The 18,442-nt window shown below is 43.1% G+C and overlaps 1 protein-coding gene and 1 long non-coding RNA gene across 3 annotated transcripts in view; one reads left to right on the plus strand and one right to left on the minus strand.

Moving 5' to 3' along the window:
• Window positions 1–9,706, plus strand: part of LOC311516694 — a 41,323-nt gene extending 31,617 nt beyond the window's left edge. For both annotated transcript variants that reach the window (XR_014710485.1, XR_014710486.1), the window contains exons 4-5: window positions 5,969–6,971; window positions 9,171–9,706. This is a non-coding gene — a long non-coding RNA (uncharacterized lncRNA). The remainder of the gene's footprint in view (window positions 1–5,968; window positions 6,972–9,170) is intronic.
• ST8SIA6 (ST8 alpha-N-acetyl-neuraminide alpha-2,8-sialyltransferase 6) overlaps window positions 1–18,188 on the minus strand; it is a 41,591-nt gene extending 23,403 nt beyond the window's left edge. Inside the window, exons 1-4 of the mRNA XM_084621028.1 lie at window positions 18,075–18,188; window positions 17,563–17,670; window positions 2,886–2,981; window positions 710–796 (exon numbers count right to left, since the gene is read on the minus strand). Of these exons, the coding sequence (XP_084477154.1) occupies window positions 710–796; window positions 2,886–2,981; window positions 17,563–17,670; window positions 18,075–18,169 (386 nt within the window). The 5' untranslated portion in view covers window positions 18,170–18,188. The remainder of the gene's footprint in view (window positions 1–709; window positions 797–2,885; window positions 2,982–17,562; window positions 17,671–18,074) is intronic.
• Window positions 18,189–18,442: the final 254 nt, after the last annotated feature.

Below are 18,442 nucleotides of genomic sequence, written 5' to 3' on the forward strand. Positions count from 1 at the left end.
TTCTTGAAAAATCAGTATTAGCAGAATGAAGTTGTGCTTCACTGAACCTGAAGTTGTGCATTTCTAACTGTAAGATCTTTGGGGCAGGGATTGTTACTCACTGGCCCTGATTCAGGAGAACACTTGAGCACATGCTTACTTATATGCAGTCTTGAACAGGGATGGATTTAGGCATGGGTTTACTTGGACTCTGGCTACAATGGGAACCCTAATCTAGCATCAATCCTGATGGGGGCCCTCCAAGCATTTCTACAAGAGAAACTATAAATAATAGTTTAGAACCTTGAATTAAGAAATGTATTGCACATTTACAAAGCCTCTCAGATACCAGAGTGGCAGGCACATTAGAGATGTCCAAATAGATATCACTATGCGACCGATTTTCATTTAAAATTGTCAATTTTCTTTCTGGAGCTGGGAATTCTTTATTTGGCTAATTCTAGTAAATTATCCAATTGTTCACTCCCAAAATGTAGAGAAAATTGGAGAAACTAGATGCGTTTAGCTCTTAGAATATTTCTGTGTAATGTATTGCACTGAGCACAAAGACAGTCCAAGCTCCAGAGAGATAACAGAATCTTACAACCATGTACTACGTACAAGAGGCACTGGTTTATTTGGTATCAATTTCCTGGGGAAGATCTGCACCACACATTTATAAAGCGAGCCCTCAACAGATTGCTTTTTAAAATTAATAAAATTAAATTACCTAAATTTTGTATATTCTTCTGGTCTTCTTTTCCATGTGCAGTTCTGTATTTTTGTCACTATCTGAAGATAATAATCTTCAGAATACCTTTAAAAAAAAGTATCAGAGGCTAGGATATATATAATATGTATTTAGTTACAGCTATAAACTCAATTTCTCAAACATTCAAATGATATAGGTATTAATAATTTTTTATAGTGCATATAAACAAATAAATCCCTTTGAGTTTCCATGACCCATTTTACCTCTTTGTAATACTATTATTGTGGCCTATTAAACCATCTTCTTTTATCTCTTTGATACATTATTGAACTTCTATTTTCAGAATTTTTCAATACACCTACAAGTTTAGAAGTTGAATATTTTAGGTTCATTGGACCAAAGTGATCTCAACTCAGCAGTCCAAATTAATATATAAATCTCTGCCTGTATTATGCCTGAAAGCCTCTTTTTCTTGTATTCAAATGCTTTAAACTTCAATGATGTTTTCAGACGTAGCTGTTGCAAACCAAGAAGTAGCCTTGCAATTCTCCTTTTATTCATTTATTTACTTCATAGATTCTTCCAAGATTAATTTTATTATCCAAGACTATCAATATTTAAACATGAAAGTTTGTTTGTAAAAATCTTAAGTAAAAATATCAAATCTGTATTGAATACACCACAGAATCAACACTACCAGAGCATACGGAACCAGAGGTTTTTGCATACGGTAAGGAACCTTTTAAAAAAAGAGATTTAAGTTAGTTCACAGATGAACTACAGCAGAACATTTTATCAAAAGAAAGAAGAAAATTTCTCCTGTTATGGATCTTTGCTAGGACAGATTCCATTTGTGCTTTTTTTATGTACCTAGAACCTAACGGAGTTGTGTATATTTATTCCCTAAAAACAAATCTGATTTATGGTTTGTGGTTTTTTGGTTTGTTTGTGTGTTTGTAACGTGACTACTAATTTCACAGGACTTATATCTCCAAAGAAAACCTGTACCCAGTGTTTTTAGTGAAAAGGATTATTTTTGGAATCACAAAGGATAATTAGAGTGCCACAGTTTTTATATGCAAACGTTTCTGAAAATTGCATCTTTCCTTTTGTTTGCTTGAGAAAGGAACAGAAGTTGTTTACTGTGTAACGTTAACTTTCTGGTCAGGTTTGCCAGACTTCTAATTACTACCTATTTGCAAATGGAAAAAGAAAATGCAATCATTTAGGGCCCAATCCAAAGACCCACTGAGGTTTGACTTCATTAGGCTTTGGATCAGGTCTTTAAACATACACAGTGTAGCATACATGGTCTCGAAATAAACATTTAAGTGCAATGAAACAGGACATGTTTACCAGAGCCCCAACTTATTAGCATATTTTCATATCATTTGCCCTCCGTGAACAAATAAAAGGCCACGACCATGACCTTGCAGATATTTAAGCATATGCTTTCTTAGTATGTAATAGTATGCGGAATGGGAGAGGGGTGGAGAGATGGCATATGCAAAATTAATGGGATACTTCATTTTCTGCACAAAGAGGGGCAGAGGGGCCAGGAGGAACCTGAGCCAGGTTGATGTCAGAGTCTATACTCCAGAGTCCACAGTGTCTACACTAGGAAAATATATAAAAGATTTTTCTCTGCACTGGTGCAGTTTCACCAGTGGCAGCCAATGATGAAAGCTGTAATGAGGAGGAGATGCTGGTGTCTGTCTATACAACGGAACAACTAGTCTCCTATGGGCAATACTACAGTCACTATAGGTAATTCAGTTTTTATAGTAGCTCATTTCTAGACCTTTTCTGAAGAGAATCCACTTGTTGTGATTGTGTATTGGTTTGTGAGAATGTGAACTAATCAGGAAAGAAAACCCCAAAGGAAGATCTGCTTCTCAGATTCCGTCAAGCAGATTTAAAAAAAAAAAAAAAAAGCAGCCCTAGATTGAAGAAGTCTCCCTCTCGTTTTTAGCTGTGAATGAGAAATCTTCTTGTCTTACTAATTTTTGGTTTTTTTCATTTAGACCAAGAATAAATCCAGTGGATGCTAAAACAGCCAAACACTAGTTGCACATTTTCAGTTTGCGGTTTTATGGTTTTGCATTCATGTCAATGAGAATTATGTGCAAAAGATGAGCAGACGCTTCATCTTCTATTTAAACCAAACATAGCAGAGAGCAAACCAAACACCTACCTTTTCTTCTTGATAGATGAAGACCAAATGTAGTCCTGCATCTCCTTACATTTTGAAGCCAGTTGAAGTTGGTAAATTGCATTTTTGTGAGTTGTTCTGTTGGGGGAAAAAAAAAAAATGAAGAAAATCTTCAAAAGACAGAAAACACTCTTAGCAACCCCACATTTAATTTGCTGTGACAATGAGATTAATAACTGCCACAGATTCTGGAAAAACATTACCAATGAAGTCTGAATAACTTCTATTGTGAGGTTTCTCTGCAGAAGGGGAGGTGGTTGTTCTCACCAGCAACAAATTTGATTTAACATAATCTCAGTTCATATCAGTTGCCTTGTGCCAATTCCAATGTAAATCAGAAATGTAATTAAAAAAATAAATGGGACTCGGAAGCAGCTTGAGCATTACATTTTGAAGATATATTAAAATATTTTTACAATAAATATTTAACAGAGGGTGGTTTTCCAAAGCTGTTGCTAAAATGCAATACTCAGGAACAACCTACAGTTCAAAGAAAACTGGGTAACTCGGGGAGGCTACGTAACTGGATGTTAAAACTTTCACCTCTAGGTCGCTAGTTTTAATCTAGTGACCCAAGATTGTTTTCCTCTTTATTTTATAGGGTAAGATGATGTATAAAGAAAATGTAGTCACATGAACAACATTTAGTCACCTTAAATAACTGTTCTCCCTCCCCTCCGCCCCTGAACATCTAAGTATGCCTCTTGCTCCCATGTTCCTGATAGACGACAGACCCGTTAGTTATTAAGCCTCTTTGGGTACGGCTACACTGCGTTTTAAGACCCACGGCAGTGAGTCTTGGACATAGATGCTGGAACTAGGGGTGCTGGGGATTCACACCATCCTTGGCTTGAAGTGGTTTCCATCATATACAGCGTTTACAGTTCTATTCAATGACTTTCAGCAGCCCCACTATAAAAATCATTCCAGCACCTATGGTCTCAGAGCCTGGCCCTTCAGATTCAGACTATGGCACTAAAAACAGCTGCGCAGACATTCGGACTCAGGCTCTGAAAATCACCCCTGGCTTCAGAGCCCAAGTTCCGGCCCATGCCTGAAGGTCTACACAAGCTGCTTTTAGTGCCATAGCTGTAGACCTGGGCTCCGAGACTCGCGGTCGTGGGTTTTCAAATGCAGTATAGACGTACCCTTTGAGAAAAGTATCTTCTATTTCTCTTCGCTTCACTCTGGTATCCATGCAAATAGTATCCTCCTCTCTATCATCTCTTGCAACATTTTTCTTCCCTCTGACATGAGGTTTTTTGCTCTACTGACCATAATTTCTCATTCCTCTTTACTGATTCAGTTCATACACTCAACTGACCAACATTAAGTTAACAGGCTTTTGTTGCCAAACATTTCAACACTGACTCTGTAAATTCACCTTCTGGCATGCTGGGCCCTAAATTATCCCCTTTAACGATACTAAACACATTTGCTAGACCTAGGTGAAGATATTCTTATTCCAGCATAGAAAACCAGTCTAAACAAAAATAACTCTTCTTAAAGAGTTCCCTTCTGTCACAGGAAAGGCCAAGACCCTGTCTCAATAGGCAACTGGAAGGAGAAAGTATCCTCCGTGCTTATTGATACTGTATGAATTAAATTATATGAACACCCTTTTTAACAATCAGGTAGTGTGGGCCAGATCCTTAGTTGTAAATCTGGCCCTTTGAATGCACAATTTGTTCACCCCCTACACCAAAACTCACACTGGGCAAGAGTGGCTTCATTTCTGGAGACTGTGTAGCTCTGACACTCAGAGCATACTTGCACAAATCATGGTTAAAGGTGTGTAGCTTGTGCACAGATGCGGTGTCATTTGTTCATGACTGCTTATGTGTGGGTGCTCTCCTGAGCAACCCAATCCAGCTCTCAGAGTCACAGCAGCCAGACCACTGCAGTGCATACATACTCCTATTCCAGTGATTAGGATGTCAAGGGCTTTGTACATTTCAGCCTCAATGCTGATGAGCCAGGAGCGCTGATGCTGTTCCTGTGCCTGTGTCACCATCACTGGGATGTGTAGGGGCCCAATCCTGTCCTTGGGTGCACACCAGGCTCACAATGAAGTCCCTGGGAGTCCTGCACCCACATATTGAAGTAGAATTTGGCACACAAATACTGAATTAGGGGCCAATCCTGCAGTTCGTATTCGGGCAGGACTTACTCAGGTAAGAATCGCAGACCAGCCCTTACCAGACTAAGCAGGAGCAAACAACCAGTAACAACATTTTGGTACTAGGCTATGACAAGCACTTCCATGACCAGGCAGTAGGACAGAGAGGAAGTAAGAAGCCTTTCCTCCCCCAGGACAGGGCACATAAGGGCTAGGCAGAATTGCCACTGTTTGCTTGGAGACCACAGGAACAACTCACCTAGAAAGCTGCTGTGATGGGGAGAGGGAACATACGGCATGCCCAAGAGGGAAGTCACAGACTGCACTTCTCCCTGGACAGAGAGAGGGCATTCCCCCAGGAGTACATCCAGGGTTCTCCTTGGGGAGCTGCAGCTCTGCACACACTTTATTGGGGGCTGTGGCAAAATGCCACAATCTAGCTCTTAGAGGTCCTGTATAGCTAAAAAAAAAAAGCAAAAAAACCCATAAAACAAAACAAAACCCACAGACAACAGCTGGTATTACTTGTTATCAGCTCAGTGGCCGATTTTGGATACGGTTTCTTAGGTTAATACTTCTTTTGGAAGAGTGGCATACAAATATAAGGGCATCAGGTTTTCAGGGCACTGAACTCAGTACAGCATGTATATAATTGACAATAAACGTTCTGTCAATACAGTTCTCACACACACAGGTTTACAAGTGGGTTGAAGGTACAAAAGAACTAAATGAGGTCCCTTTTTTCCTGGCTCTCATAATAGCTCGGCACACATGCTTCAGCAGATTTTGGTTAGCCCAGATTTATAGATGTAGATATTTCTTTAAAAAACAAAAACAAAAACAAAACACAACCAGAATGACACCACGAAAAAATAAGTGAATACACTGTTCTTCTCTTTTGTTTCTGTTCCTGCTCTGGTTGCTAAAAATTACTCTTATATTGCAGGAGTTCAAAGCACAAATGGGGACACAGTCTACGATTAATTACATAAAAACCATCTTGAAAAGAGAAATATTATCAGCCAAATGCATGCTACTGGTGCAAACGGTCATGGCTTATAACCAGAGATATGGGACTGGATGGAAGAGTGAAAATGGATGGAAGAGGAACTGTGCTAAGGACAGATCTTGGAATATTCAATAAAACCTTGTGATTCATCTACTTGCTTGGATGTTATCAACATGAAAGAACAGTCAGAAGTGTTAGCACACTTACAGCATATGAAGGGGGAAAAGCTGCTTCTCCAGAAAGAATGAAGAGGAAACATACATTGCAACTGGGAGATGTAGTCTCCGGCTTGAGTAGACATACATGAGCTAGGTCTGCTCAAGCTAGTGTACTAAAATTAGCAGTGTGGCCATCTCAGCACAGGTGGCAGCTTGGGCTAGCCACTCAGGTAGGTACCCAGGCGGGTCAGGCAGGGTTGTACTCAGGCAGGCTAGCTAATGCCACTACCTATGTAGCCTTGGCCACACTGCTATTTTTAGCACACTGGCTCCATCAAAGCTAGTGCAGGTATGTCTACCTGAGCTGGAAATTAAACCCCCAGCTGCAACGTAGACTTGCCCTGAGTTGTTACTCTACCTCTGTAAGGGAGCACTTTTTAGGAAGACATCCTCAAAAGTCAGCCAAGGAGAACTGAAGACATAGGTGCCACTTGTCATTTCAGTTAAGCTGGTGTAAATCAGAACCTCTTCCATTTATGTACATGGAGTTTAAGTCTGATCAGCCTAATCAGGCCCATGTCTGTTATATACCGACTATTTGTATCCACAGGTACACAAAGCATTAGCCCCAGCAGCCTCGGAGTTCAAAACAGGACAAAAGTGATCTCCAAATACAGAAACACATACAGCCAAAGAGGATCCAACAGCAGCTGTGTTTTTACACAGAGACCCTCCTCATCACCTGCTGACAGTGGTTTTTCAGAGATACACAAAAGCCAATGGTAATCAGTCATACTTTGCATTAGTTGGTTTCCACATAAAGTAAGGCTGGTTCAAAATTACAAACTCAGTTGATACACTACCATTGGCTTGTGGCTAGTACTTAAATGCTTGTTTGAAGCCTGTTCAAACAAGTTCTGAAAGCTGGCCTGCTAGGTTTCCTGTCGAGAAGAAATCACCTTCTGCCAGAAAGAGCCAGTCAGAAAATGGATCTGATATGGCATTGTTTCAGGTAGACTGACCATCTGAGGCACATCCCATCATAACAGTAACACATCACTATGCAAGAACTGATGTTCTTTCAAGGAGTGAACTTCAGCTCTATACAGAACACCAGCATGAGGGCCTGGGCCCTATTTGGTCCCACTTAAGCCTTGAGGCCTTTGTGCTGAGCCTCTGCACAGGAGTGATTTTCACATTTGAGTGAGAAGCTCCGCACACAAAATCAACTTCAGTTTCCATATTGCTACATTTCCTGGTGCTAGTGGATATACTGCATGAAGTTCATTGGTCCCAGCAAGAGCCTTTTGACTAGATCATTGGCCTGCTTTTAGTTTATAGCACTTGGACCAACAGAAAGAAATTGCCTCTAAATGACAGCATGAAGCTTTTACTTTTTATCCTTATAATCCACACTCACATTAGGCCACCAAAGATACCTCTTCTGCATGTATTTTGTTTAAAGCATGCATTCAAAGCTCATGGTGCTGTACAAAATTTTAAAACAATGGAAGTCTATAGGTCCCAAAGCCAATTTTAGTATTATTGCTTGTATAGCAGTGACTCCTAGTCACGGAATGGCTAAAATTACTCCTGTTTTGCCATTAGAGATATCTTAATTCCCAAAATAGTAGGGGGTTTACACTGGAATAACTAAGGTCTGCAGGTGGCATTTCAAGATTCTATTGCACTATCCAGAGATGTGCAGATTTCTGACTTGAACAAATAATTTAGCCAGTCAGTAAATGTTTCATGGTGTGACTAACAGAGATGATCTAAAAATTGCTTGGCCTAGTGAATAGACATCTCTGGCTAATACTTAGAACTGTACAAAACCAACTTTTCTGATGAATTGGAAACTAAGCACCAATCAAGCTGGTTTCATCCAGGACTAAGGCCAAGTTCCACAAACGTTTCAACTGAATCTGTGGCTTAGGGCAGAAACCATGCAATATCCAGAGGTTTTAAACCTTAAACCAGAGGAAACTTGACTCACCACCCTAGAGCCAATATCCTCCCAAGGTGGGATCCCCGACCCTGAAGGAGGAGAAGACACCTCTGGTAGTGCACATTTGTACTACAGTACAGGGTTTAAAAGCAATAGTGTTGAATGTTTGATTTTCCCTGAAGACTTGGGATGCATTTGCAGCCAGTACAGCTACTGGATAAGTCTGTTACCGTGTCTGGGGATGGAGTGGGAATCCTCCAGGGACATCTCTATGAAGCTCTCATGGAAGTACTCAGAAAGCCTTCGCAGAAAGTTTCTGGGGAGGGCTCCTTATTTCGTCTTCCATGGTAGGACACTTTACCACACCAAGCCAGTAGCAAGTAGTCTGGAATCATTGCAGCACAAAGCATGGCAGCAAATGGTCCTGGGTTTTGGTCACATTCAGTCTATATCTTTCTGTGTTAGCCTCAGGAGAGTGATATCATTCATGGTCACCTGGTTGAAATAGGGGAATTTTTGTAAGGGAACAATAAAAGGACCCCATTCATGCTGGGCTGTTTGCACTTGGCTAAATGGGATCATCCCTGAGAATAGCCACGCAGCGGGGGGAGGGGTGAAGGGATCATCCCAAATAGCCATGCGGAGGGGTGGCAGGGAGACGTATGCTACACATCCACCTGAAAACCGCAGCCCCTCCTTTTAAATGGCAAACTCAGCTGGCATTGCTTGCTATGGGAAAGGAGGGTGCTGCAGTTTGAAAAAAAATTCCCACATGTTATGAAGGCGTTAGGAGCCAAACCCGCGTACTCTTTGGCTTACCATGGCTGCCTGGAAACTGAATTCTGTTGCCCAGCTGTGTGTAATGTGTCACCATACCGGCAGGCGCTCAATATAAAAGGCAAAATATGACCTTGTACCTAAAGCACATGTGCTGTCTGCTGTGAATTGCTTGTTTCACTGTGAAAGAGTCTCCCTTTTGTTCTCAGAAATGTATCATCTTAAATTTTACTCTCCCTTTTTATCCCCCCCGCAGGTACAAATGTTTCTATGCTCTCCCATCATCACCATCTCTGAGGTTATCGCAGATTAGAAGGTGAAAAAACCACACTCACAATGACATGTTTTCCAAGCTCATGCAGTCCTCCTGCACTGATAGGGCACAGCTGAATGCATGGAGGCATTCAGTGGCAGAGTCCAGGAGAGCATTAAGTGAGCACGATGAGAAGAGGCAGCACGCAATGCTGAGGCTAATGGGGGAGCAAACAGACTTGCTCAGGCGTCTGGTGGAGCTGCAGGAAAGCCAACAAGAGCACAGACCGCCACTGCATCCACTGTACAACCACCTGCCGACCTCCCCAAGTTCCATATCCTCCTCACCCAGATGCCCAAGAAGGTGGGGTGGGAGGCTCCAGGCACCCAGCCACTCCACTCCACAGGATGGCCCAAGCAACAGAAGGCTGTCAAACAGTTTTGATTTGTAGCATGGCTACAATAAGCAATGTGGCCTTGTCCTTCCCTCCTCCCCCACCCTACTCGGGCTACCTTATCAGTTATCTTTTCCCCTTTCCCCCTCAGGCTTTTTTTTTAAATTAAGAAAGAATGCATGGTTTCAAAACAATAGTGATTTTATTTCCTTTGCCAGCTGTGATCGAAGAGGGGGAGGGTGGTTGGCTTACAGGGAATTAAAATCAACAAAGGGGGTGGGTTTGCAGCAAGGAGAAACACACACAGCTGTCACACCTTAGCCTGGCCAGTCATGAAACTGGTTTTCAAAGCCTCTGATGCGCAGCACGCCTACCTGTGCTCTTCTAATGGCCCTGGTGTCTGGTTCAAAATTGGCAGCCAGGCAATTTGCCTCAACCTCCCACCCCCACCATAAACCTCTTCCCCTTACTCTCACAGATATTATGGAGCACATAGCAAGCAGTAATAACAATGGGAATATTGGTTTCGCTGAGGTCTAACCTAGTCAGCAAACAGTGCCAGCGACCTTTTAAACATCCAAAGGCACATTCTACCACCATTCTTCACTTGCTCAGCCTATAGTTGAGCTGTTCCTTACTACTGTCCAGGCTGCCTGTGTATGGCTTCAAGAGCCATGGGAGCAAGGGGTAGGCTAGGTCTCCAAGGATAACTATTGGCATTTCAACATTCCCAGCAGTAATTTTCTGGTCTGGGAAGTAAGTCCTTTCTTGCAGCTGCTCAAACAACCCAGAGTTCCTAAAGATGAGAGCATCATGCACCTTTCCCAGCCATCCCACGTTGATGTCAGTCCCTTGTGATCCACCAGTGCTTGCAGCACCATTGAGAAGTACCCCTTGCTGTTTACATACTGGTTGGCAAGGTGGTCCAGTGCGAAGATAGGGATATGCGTTCCGTCTATCGCCCACCACAGTTAGGGAACTCCATTGCACCAAAGCCATCCACTATGACCTGCACATTTCCCAGAGTCACTACCCTTGATAACAGATCATCAGTGATTGCATTGGCTACTTGGATCACAGCAGTCCCCACAGTGGACTTGCCCACTCCAGATTGGTTACTGACTGACCGGTAGCAGTCAGGTGTTGCAAGCTTCCACAGGGCTATCGCCACTCACTTCTCAACGGTCAGGGCAGTCTCATCTTGGTATTCCTGCATGCCAGGGCAGGGAAAAGCAACTCAGAGTTCCAGGGAAGTGGCCATACGCATGCAAAAGTTTCACAGCCACTGGGAATCATCCCATACCTGCAAGACTATGTGGTCCCACCAGTCTATGCTTGTTTGCCAGGCCCAGAATTGGCATTCCACTGTATCAGCCAGCCCCACTGCTGCCACGTAGTCCCAATTGCCACATCCCATGCTTTCAGGAACATCTGTGTCCATGTCCTCCTCACAATCGTCCTCGTGCTGCCGTCTCTTAGCCAGGTTCTGCACATACTGCAGTATAATGCGTGAGGTGTTTACAATGCTCGCAACAGCAGCGGTGAGCTGAGTGGGCTCCATGTTTGCCATGCTATGGTGTCTGCACAGGTAACCCAGGAAAAAAAGGCGCAAAATGATTGTCCGCAGTTGCTTTCGCAGCGGGAGGGATGGAGGGGAGACTGAAGAAATCCACCCATGACAATGTTTTTGCCCCATCAGGCATTGGAAGCTTAACCCAGAATTCCAATGGGCAGCGGAGACTGTGGGATAGCTTCCCACAGTGCACTGCTCCAGGAGTCTATGCTAGCCACGGTAGTGAGGACGCACTCCGCTGACTTAATATGCTTAGTGGGACATAGAAATCAACTTTATACAGTCGATTGTGTAAAAATCAACTTCTATAAAAATTTACCTAATTTCATAGTTCATACAGATCCTTGGTTTGTTAAAGTCTGCTTTTTTGAAATCGATTGTCCTTATTCTGCTGCTCTCACTCCTTCCTTTTCTTAGCATCATGAAATCTATCATTTCATGATCAGTTTCAAGCTAGTTGCCTTCCACCTTCAGATTCACGAACTACTACTCCCTGCTGGACAAAAATAAGTCTAAAATGGCTGCCTTCGTAGTTACTTCCTCCACCTTCTGAAACAAGAAGTTGTCCCCAATACGGTTCCAAAAAACTTACTGGACATTTTGTGTTTTGCCGTATTACTTTGTCAACAGATATCTGGATAGTTAAAGTCCCTCATTACTACAGGTCATGTGTTTTGCAATTCCGTTATCCAGAAATGCTTCATCCACCTCTTCCTCTTGGTTTGGTGGTCTATAGTAGACCTCTGCCAGGATGTCACCCCTGTTTTTCTTCACTCAGATTTTCCACTGGTCTGCTTCTTACCTTCTTCTGAACCTCAGAATGAGCGTATATATTCTTGATGCACAATGCAATATCTCCTCCCTTTTTTCCCTTTCTGTCTTCCTTGAACAAGCTGTACTCCTCTATACCAGTATTTCTCCAACCAAGTCGCTGTGATGCCAATTAAGTCATAATTTATCTTATGTACTAATACTTCCACTCCTTCACATTTCTTTCCCAAAATGCAAGGAGTATGGGGAATAAACAGACACCACTCACACCATGTGGATCCTCCTGCCACATTCCCAACAAGTTAAGACCACGGTCAAGACTCCTAGCTGACCAGGTCCCCCCTAGGTGCAGGCAGAGGAATAGTTAGCAGTAGCACTGGCAATGTGCCATTTTTCTCCCATTGCAGGTTCTCCCTTGTAGAGTACCAAGTTAAGGGGGAGAAAATAAACCCATCTACCCACACTCTCTCCATCTGCAGGGAGCTCAGCTGGCTAACTCCTTTAGTCTCCCATTTGCCTTCATCAGCAACTGGCAACATCTGTGCTTTTTAAGGCCAGTCCCCCCCCCCCCCACACACACACAGCTGGAATGGGTGACTCACCCCTTCTCACTCAGCCCCTGCTGATCAGTGGCCTAACCAAAAAATTCCACAGCTCTCATTCAAACAGGCCTACTCAAAATCAGATGCTCACCCACCTAACTGCAGGGCAACCTAACCCAAACAGCCAGCAACTAAGCCTAGATTTCACATACACCAAACACAGCAAGCCAGCCCCGTGTCCTACCAAACTCAATGGCATGTTCCTAGTCTCTCCCCTGCCCAGGTCTGTATAGCACAGAGACTTATTAACTAGATGTAGTTATTTATTCCCCTAAATCAATCAATAGCAATAAGAGAAGTGCTCCTGAGATAGTCAGCTGGTGAGTAACTCCCTTAGTCTCTCAGGTGCCTTTGTCTTCATATTACTGTATATGTGCCTCTTTCTACCAGATTTGACTACTAAAAACTGGCAGCCTGTTTGTGAATATTCGTGTGTCTTATCTTCTCCCTAGTAGACACATTTAATTTTGAATCTTTCACAGTGTGTTAGTTGGGGATATTAGAAACCAATAATCCACTCTTCCATAATAAGGGTGTTATTAAACTGTTAACTCTGCCACCAATTTAAGTGAATTTGATAATGAGAATACATTGATGTTTTTAAGGTTCATGACACTTTGATTAATAAGGCAATACACGATCTAAATGCTTTGTGAAATGGACTGTAAAAAACACTTTATCAAACCACAGGAACAACTATTTGCCTTAGAATATTAATAATGGTAACTGTGTGAGAGGCTGATCTTTCACTCCTTTCTCAAGCAAAATTCCCATGAAACTTTAGCTTGGATAAGTAATGTTACAGCAGGTCCTAAATAGCCTTTAACTCAATGGCACTTTGAAATTTGGTAGTCCTTCTGTTGCATATGAACCAGTGTCATATTTAGTATCAATATTTTCTCTTTATAAAAATCCATAAACTAGTCATAGAACATGGCAAACAATATTCGCAGTCTGCTAGACTAGTGAAGAGAATATAATAAGGTAATAATACTGAAATGGTGTTATAGCAATACACACTCGACAGAATGACAGACAACAATTTCACTTTGGCTAGGTAGACTGGAAGAGGCTGAGAAACCCCTCGGTGTCAGAACATAAATGTGTCCTGGCAGTAGCTTACAATAGAGCTTCTATTCATTTAGACATAGCAGACACACTAAGTATGTCCTGGAAATACACTTCAAGTGTTTCTGCACATATCATTGAAGGGGGAAGTTACAGAACATTAAGACAGCAGAAAAATAAGTAGAGCTCCCACCCTTGCTGACTAATCTAAACTGCAGCTTATTACTAGGTTACAATTCATAACCTTGGTAATCAGCCTATCCCACTCTCCACCCCACTGATACAATAGTTTGACAGAAGAACGTACTGGATTCTATAGCATAGTTCATTATTATCACAATATAGTTATTTATTCCCTAGTCATGCAAAACAATCCGTTATTGTAGAAGGAAAAAAAATGGAGAAAACAAGGCTGTGATATGATGTATTAATTAATTCTAACTTATCCTCACTGCAAACCTCCTTTCTCCCTTTCTCCTTACTCACAGCTCTTTTAACACCTTCACCAATTATCCGACCAACCCAACAATGCAGGTCAGGTTTGTAACAAAACAGACTTTTCTGTCAAAAAGATAACGATGCTCAAGAAAATATTAAGAGGTGCTTTAAAATTTGTGCCACGTAGCAAGTGGTGGCTGGCCAGCTCTTTGCTGCCCTGTTATCATTTCTATTAACCTAAATCTCTGCATTAGTTGGGTTTTGAGAAAGCTGTCTTCCCCTCCTCCTGCCTGGGCTGATCTTATTTATCTGCTTCTTATTCTAGTTGGTCTTTAAAGCAAGATTACTGCTACCAAGAAGGGAAGAGGTTGGTGTGAGACAGTGGGCGTGGGGAAGGGATGTCTGATTAATAGCAATGGAATGATAACTTTAATAATGGAGAATCATAAGAAAGAAGAACATCAGGGAAACCTAACAGTGAGATGTATTAGGCTCTGAAATAATCTCCCAAGAGAAGTGGCAGAATCCCCATTGCTTAAGACTGCAAAAACTAGACCAGGGCAAAGCACTAGAAAATGTCCTGTAGGGAATAATTCTGCATTTTTAGGGAGATTGACTAAGTGAACTAATAGGTCTTTTCCATATCTACCTTCTATACCAGGGTTGGCCAAAACTTACTGGCCCTCCGAGCCACATATGACAATCTTCAGAAGTTTGTGCCTGCTGGGGCTTGGAGCTTCAGCCCTGTGGGAGATACCAACCAGGACTCAGGGATTCAACCCTGCTCCTGCTGAAGCCCTGAGCCCTGGCAGGTGTGCCCCACTGGGCAGCAGCCCTGAGACACCCCCCCTGCAACCCTGCTGGACAGAAGCCCCTACCCCACCACCCTGCTGCACGAGCTCCCCCGCACCCCTGGGTAGATGAAGGATAGGGGTGGGGGGGGAGATGTGGAGGGAACCATGAGCTGCACTTTAGTGGTAAAAGAGCCACATGTGGCTCACTAGCCACAGTTTGGCCACCCCTGTAGAAAGTGGGGTGGGAAGGTGAGTCCACAGTAACAGAGTACACTGGCCCTTTAAAACTGAGGAGGGGAGTCTCCAGGGACTATACTGCAAAGACAGTTGTTGTGAATCTCCCCCAGAGACAGTGATAATCCGCATGGCTGCTTTGGGCTGTGCCTGCCGCATTTCTGCGAAGAGTCTGGATTCCCAGCAGGAATATGTGCAAGGAACAAACCCCAGGGAGAGGTCCTGTTCTGTTTTTGGGGTTTGATTCAATACTTTAGTTTGGTTGCCTTTAGGACTTTGCCACCAGACTTCCAGGGAGGAGTTCTCCAGAAGTATGCCGAGGAAAGAGACACATGCCACTTCGGGGAGGGGCCATAATGTTTGTTTTTAGAAGAACTCCATCATCATGGCCCTCTAGGAACCAGCAGTTGGCTGCATCCAGCATCCATGAGGTCCCTAACAATGATCTGACTATCAACACTTGCCTTACAACTGAGATTAAAAACCTGTCACTGATCTTCCCACATGCCTCCTGTCCCCTCTATTTCTTTGCTCTGGTTGTGACTGTGCTAATAGCAGGTTAAAAAAGACTAGATTCCCATTTGCTGAAGCACTCTGAGTCTGCCATCACTTCGAATTCAATGCGACTCCATTGCTTAGCACACAGAGCTGAGTGGCAGGAAAGCACAACACAGAAACTAGCAGGGAAGAGGAAGAAAGCAACATAAGGAGTTAAGAGGGGGGGAAAAGAAAACAAAAACGCAACAGAGTACATAAAGTGGAGAAGAGATAGAAGCAACAAATACATAAACCTCAACAGAGCAGAGAACATGCTGAGAAACCACTTACTAGTAATTGAGAGCAGGAAGGAATGAGAAAGCAGACAGAGAGGGAAAGAACACAGAAAAGGGAAACAGATGACAAGAACACAAAAGGTGTTCACACAGACTGACCATATGCTCCACATTGTCAGCATTGCATATTTTGTTGCATCTAAACTTTAAAAAACTTAAGACATTTGGAACATCTAAATTCGGGGGGGGGGAGTGAGGGAGGGGGGTTCCTTGGCAAGAAATACTGAATGAATAGTAGCACTATCTCCATTTGTATTGACTGGGGGAAAAGCATTTGACTTATGAGGAGAGGCTGAGGGAGCTGGGATTGTTTAGCCTGCAGAAGAGAAGAATGAGGGGGGATTTGATAGCTGCTTTCAACTACCTGAAAGGGGGTTCCAAAGAGGATGGCTCTAGACTGTTCTCAATGGTAGCAGATGACAGAACGAGGAGTAATGGTCTCAAGTTGCAGTGGGGGAGGTTTAGATTGGATATTAGGAAAAACTTTTTCACTAAGAGGGTGGTGAAACACTGGAATGCGTTACCTAGGGAGGTGGTAGAATCTCCTTCCTTAGAGGTTTTTAAGGTCAGGCTTGACAAAGCCCTGGCTGGGATGATTTAACTGGGAATTGGTCCTGCTTCGAGCAGGGGGTTGGACTAGATGACCTTCTGGGGTCCCTTCCAACCCTGATATTCTATGATTTGTAGTTTGAACCAAAAATTTCAGTTAGACTCTTTGGGTGGAATCCTGGCCCCACTAAAGTCAATGGGAGTTTTGCCACTGACTTCAATAGGGCCAAAATTTCACACTTCAAGCTTAAAAAGGCAATTGCTAAACTCTCTCTAAATCATTGTGTGGCTCTTTAGTCACTGTACCTGTTGATTTTTTTTTAATATATATATATATATATATATATATATATGCGCTAATTAGAACACCTGTAATGTTAATATGGATAAATTAAGTAAAAAAAAATCATGAAAAAAAATTCTAGATAGTACCAGCTTTTGAATGACTAATATATCAATTCTGCTACCCTTACCCATGGTGAGTAGTACCTTATGCTGTGAGCAGTCTGGAATGACACGAAGTGACAAAATATGGTTCTTGGTTATAAAAACCATTCAAGCCCTGCACTTATTAAATGACTTCCCCCATCCCCCACAGTTTATTTTATTGACTATACCCTTATCAAGCATTGTGATATAAATTAAGGGGCATGATAACAAGGATCCACAAAATGATTCAGAAAGAGCATGGCACTTGGGACTAAACCACGAGACTACGTTTGGAAGAAGATGCTACTCAGTGTGAGTAAGGGATTTCAGAATCTGGCTCTAAGCTTATGTATTTTAAAGGAGAAATCCACATTATGAACAAAGTGTGTGATGATTTAAAAAAAAATTAAATGAACAACCCTCAGACAGACCCACATTTTTGAAGAAAAAAAATATGCTCAGAACAAATTATAAAGCACTCTTTGCTTTGCTACACAAAACCAGCCAGATTGAGATTTGATGATACCTAGTATGGAGTAGTCCTTTTATTACACTGCAAGCCAATTTTCTTGTTCTAATATGCTTTAGACATCTTTCGATCAAGACCTTATAAAAGCAAATGGTAACTGTAGGGAATTATTTCTGTATAGAGCAGTAATACCACAATCATAAATAATGTGAATACTAAATAAGAAATAAATAGCCTGTACCTGTTCTCGGTTTGAGTCGCAAGCTGGACAGATGTTAAAGGGGACCTGAGTTTTCTCAACCCTTTAGGTGTGATATCAGTAGCTGATTTTGTCTCCTCCTCGCAGCTCCTAGTAAGCAAGAAGGAAAATAAAGTTGTCAAACACTGTAATGAAACGTTACCGTGCGTGAACCGTTCCCCCTCCATGAATCATTAATACACTGCAAAGCCTCAGAGCCAAAATAGCTCAGGAAAAGCCGAGCGAAGGCTGTTCTGCTGTCGTTGTGGCTAGTGTGTAAAGGGGATGAGGAAGTCAGACTCCTTTTTTCCCCCGGCTGCATTTCAGAGGCTAGAGTATCTGCTCTCTGGAATCCCACCTCCTCCTGGCATGGAGCCCACCTTCCAGCCAGGTATCAATATCATCCCCGCTGCTGCCTGCTTCCAGCCAAAGCCAAACTCTGCCCCACCTACACCTGGGAGCTGGCTTTCAACGCCCGGATTCGTTTGGATTCACCCCGCTGTAAGCCTCTCTACCTGGTGCTGAGGGACCCGTCTGCCGTGAGCCAAAGGAGGCACAAGAAGAGAAGCAGGCTGCTGAGCATAGCGATTAAGGCGATGACTGCCCGCATCTTGTGACTGCTCGGAGCAGCTGCACGGCGAGTCTGAGCGGGAGCAGCGCCCGCTGCAGCTAAGCCGGCCCCATAGTATTTAAGGGAGGCGGTGATAGCAACCACAGGGTCTCTCTGCCCCGCCCCACCCAGTTCCGGTGTGTGGGGCCCAGTGCCGCCACTGAGCTCAGCCCACCCGCCTGAAGCAGCCTCCTTTCCCCCCCGCAGTCACCAGGGGCTGCACCGCAGACCCGCTGGGGGTAACAGTGAGTGACGGCGTCCTGTCCCTGCCCT

The sequence above is a fragment of the Lepidochelys olivacea genome, assembly GCF_965140295.1.
Source record: "Lepidochelys olivacea isolate rLepOli2 genome assembly, chromosome: 2".
NCBI lineage: Eukaryota > Metazoa > Chordata > Testudines > Cheloniidae > Lepidochelys > Lepidochelys olivacea.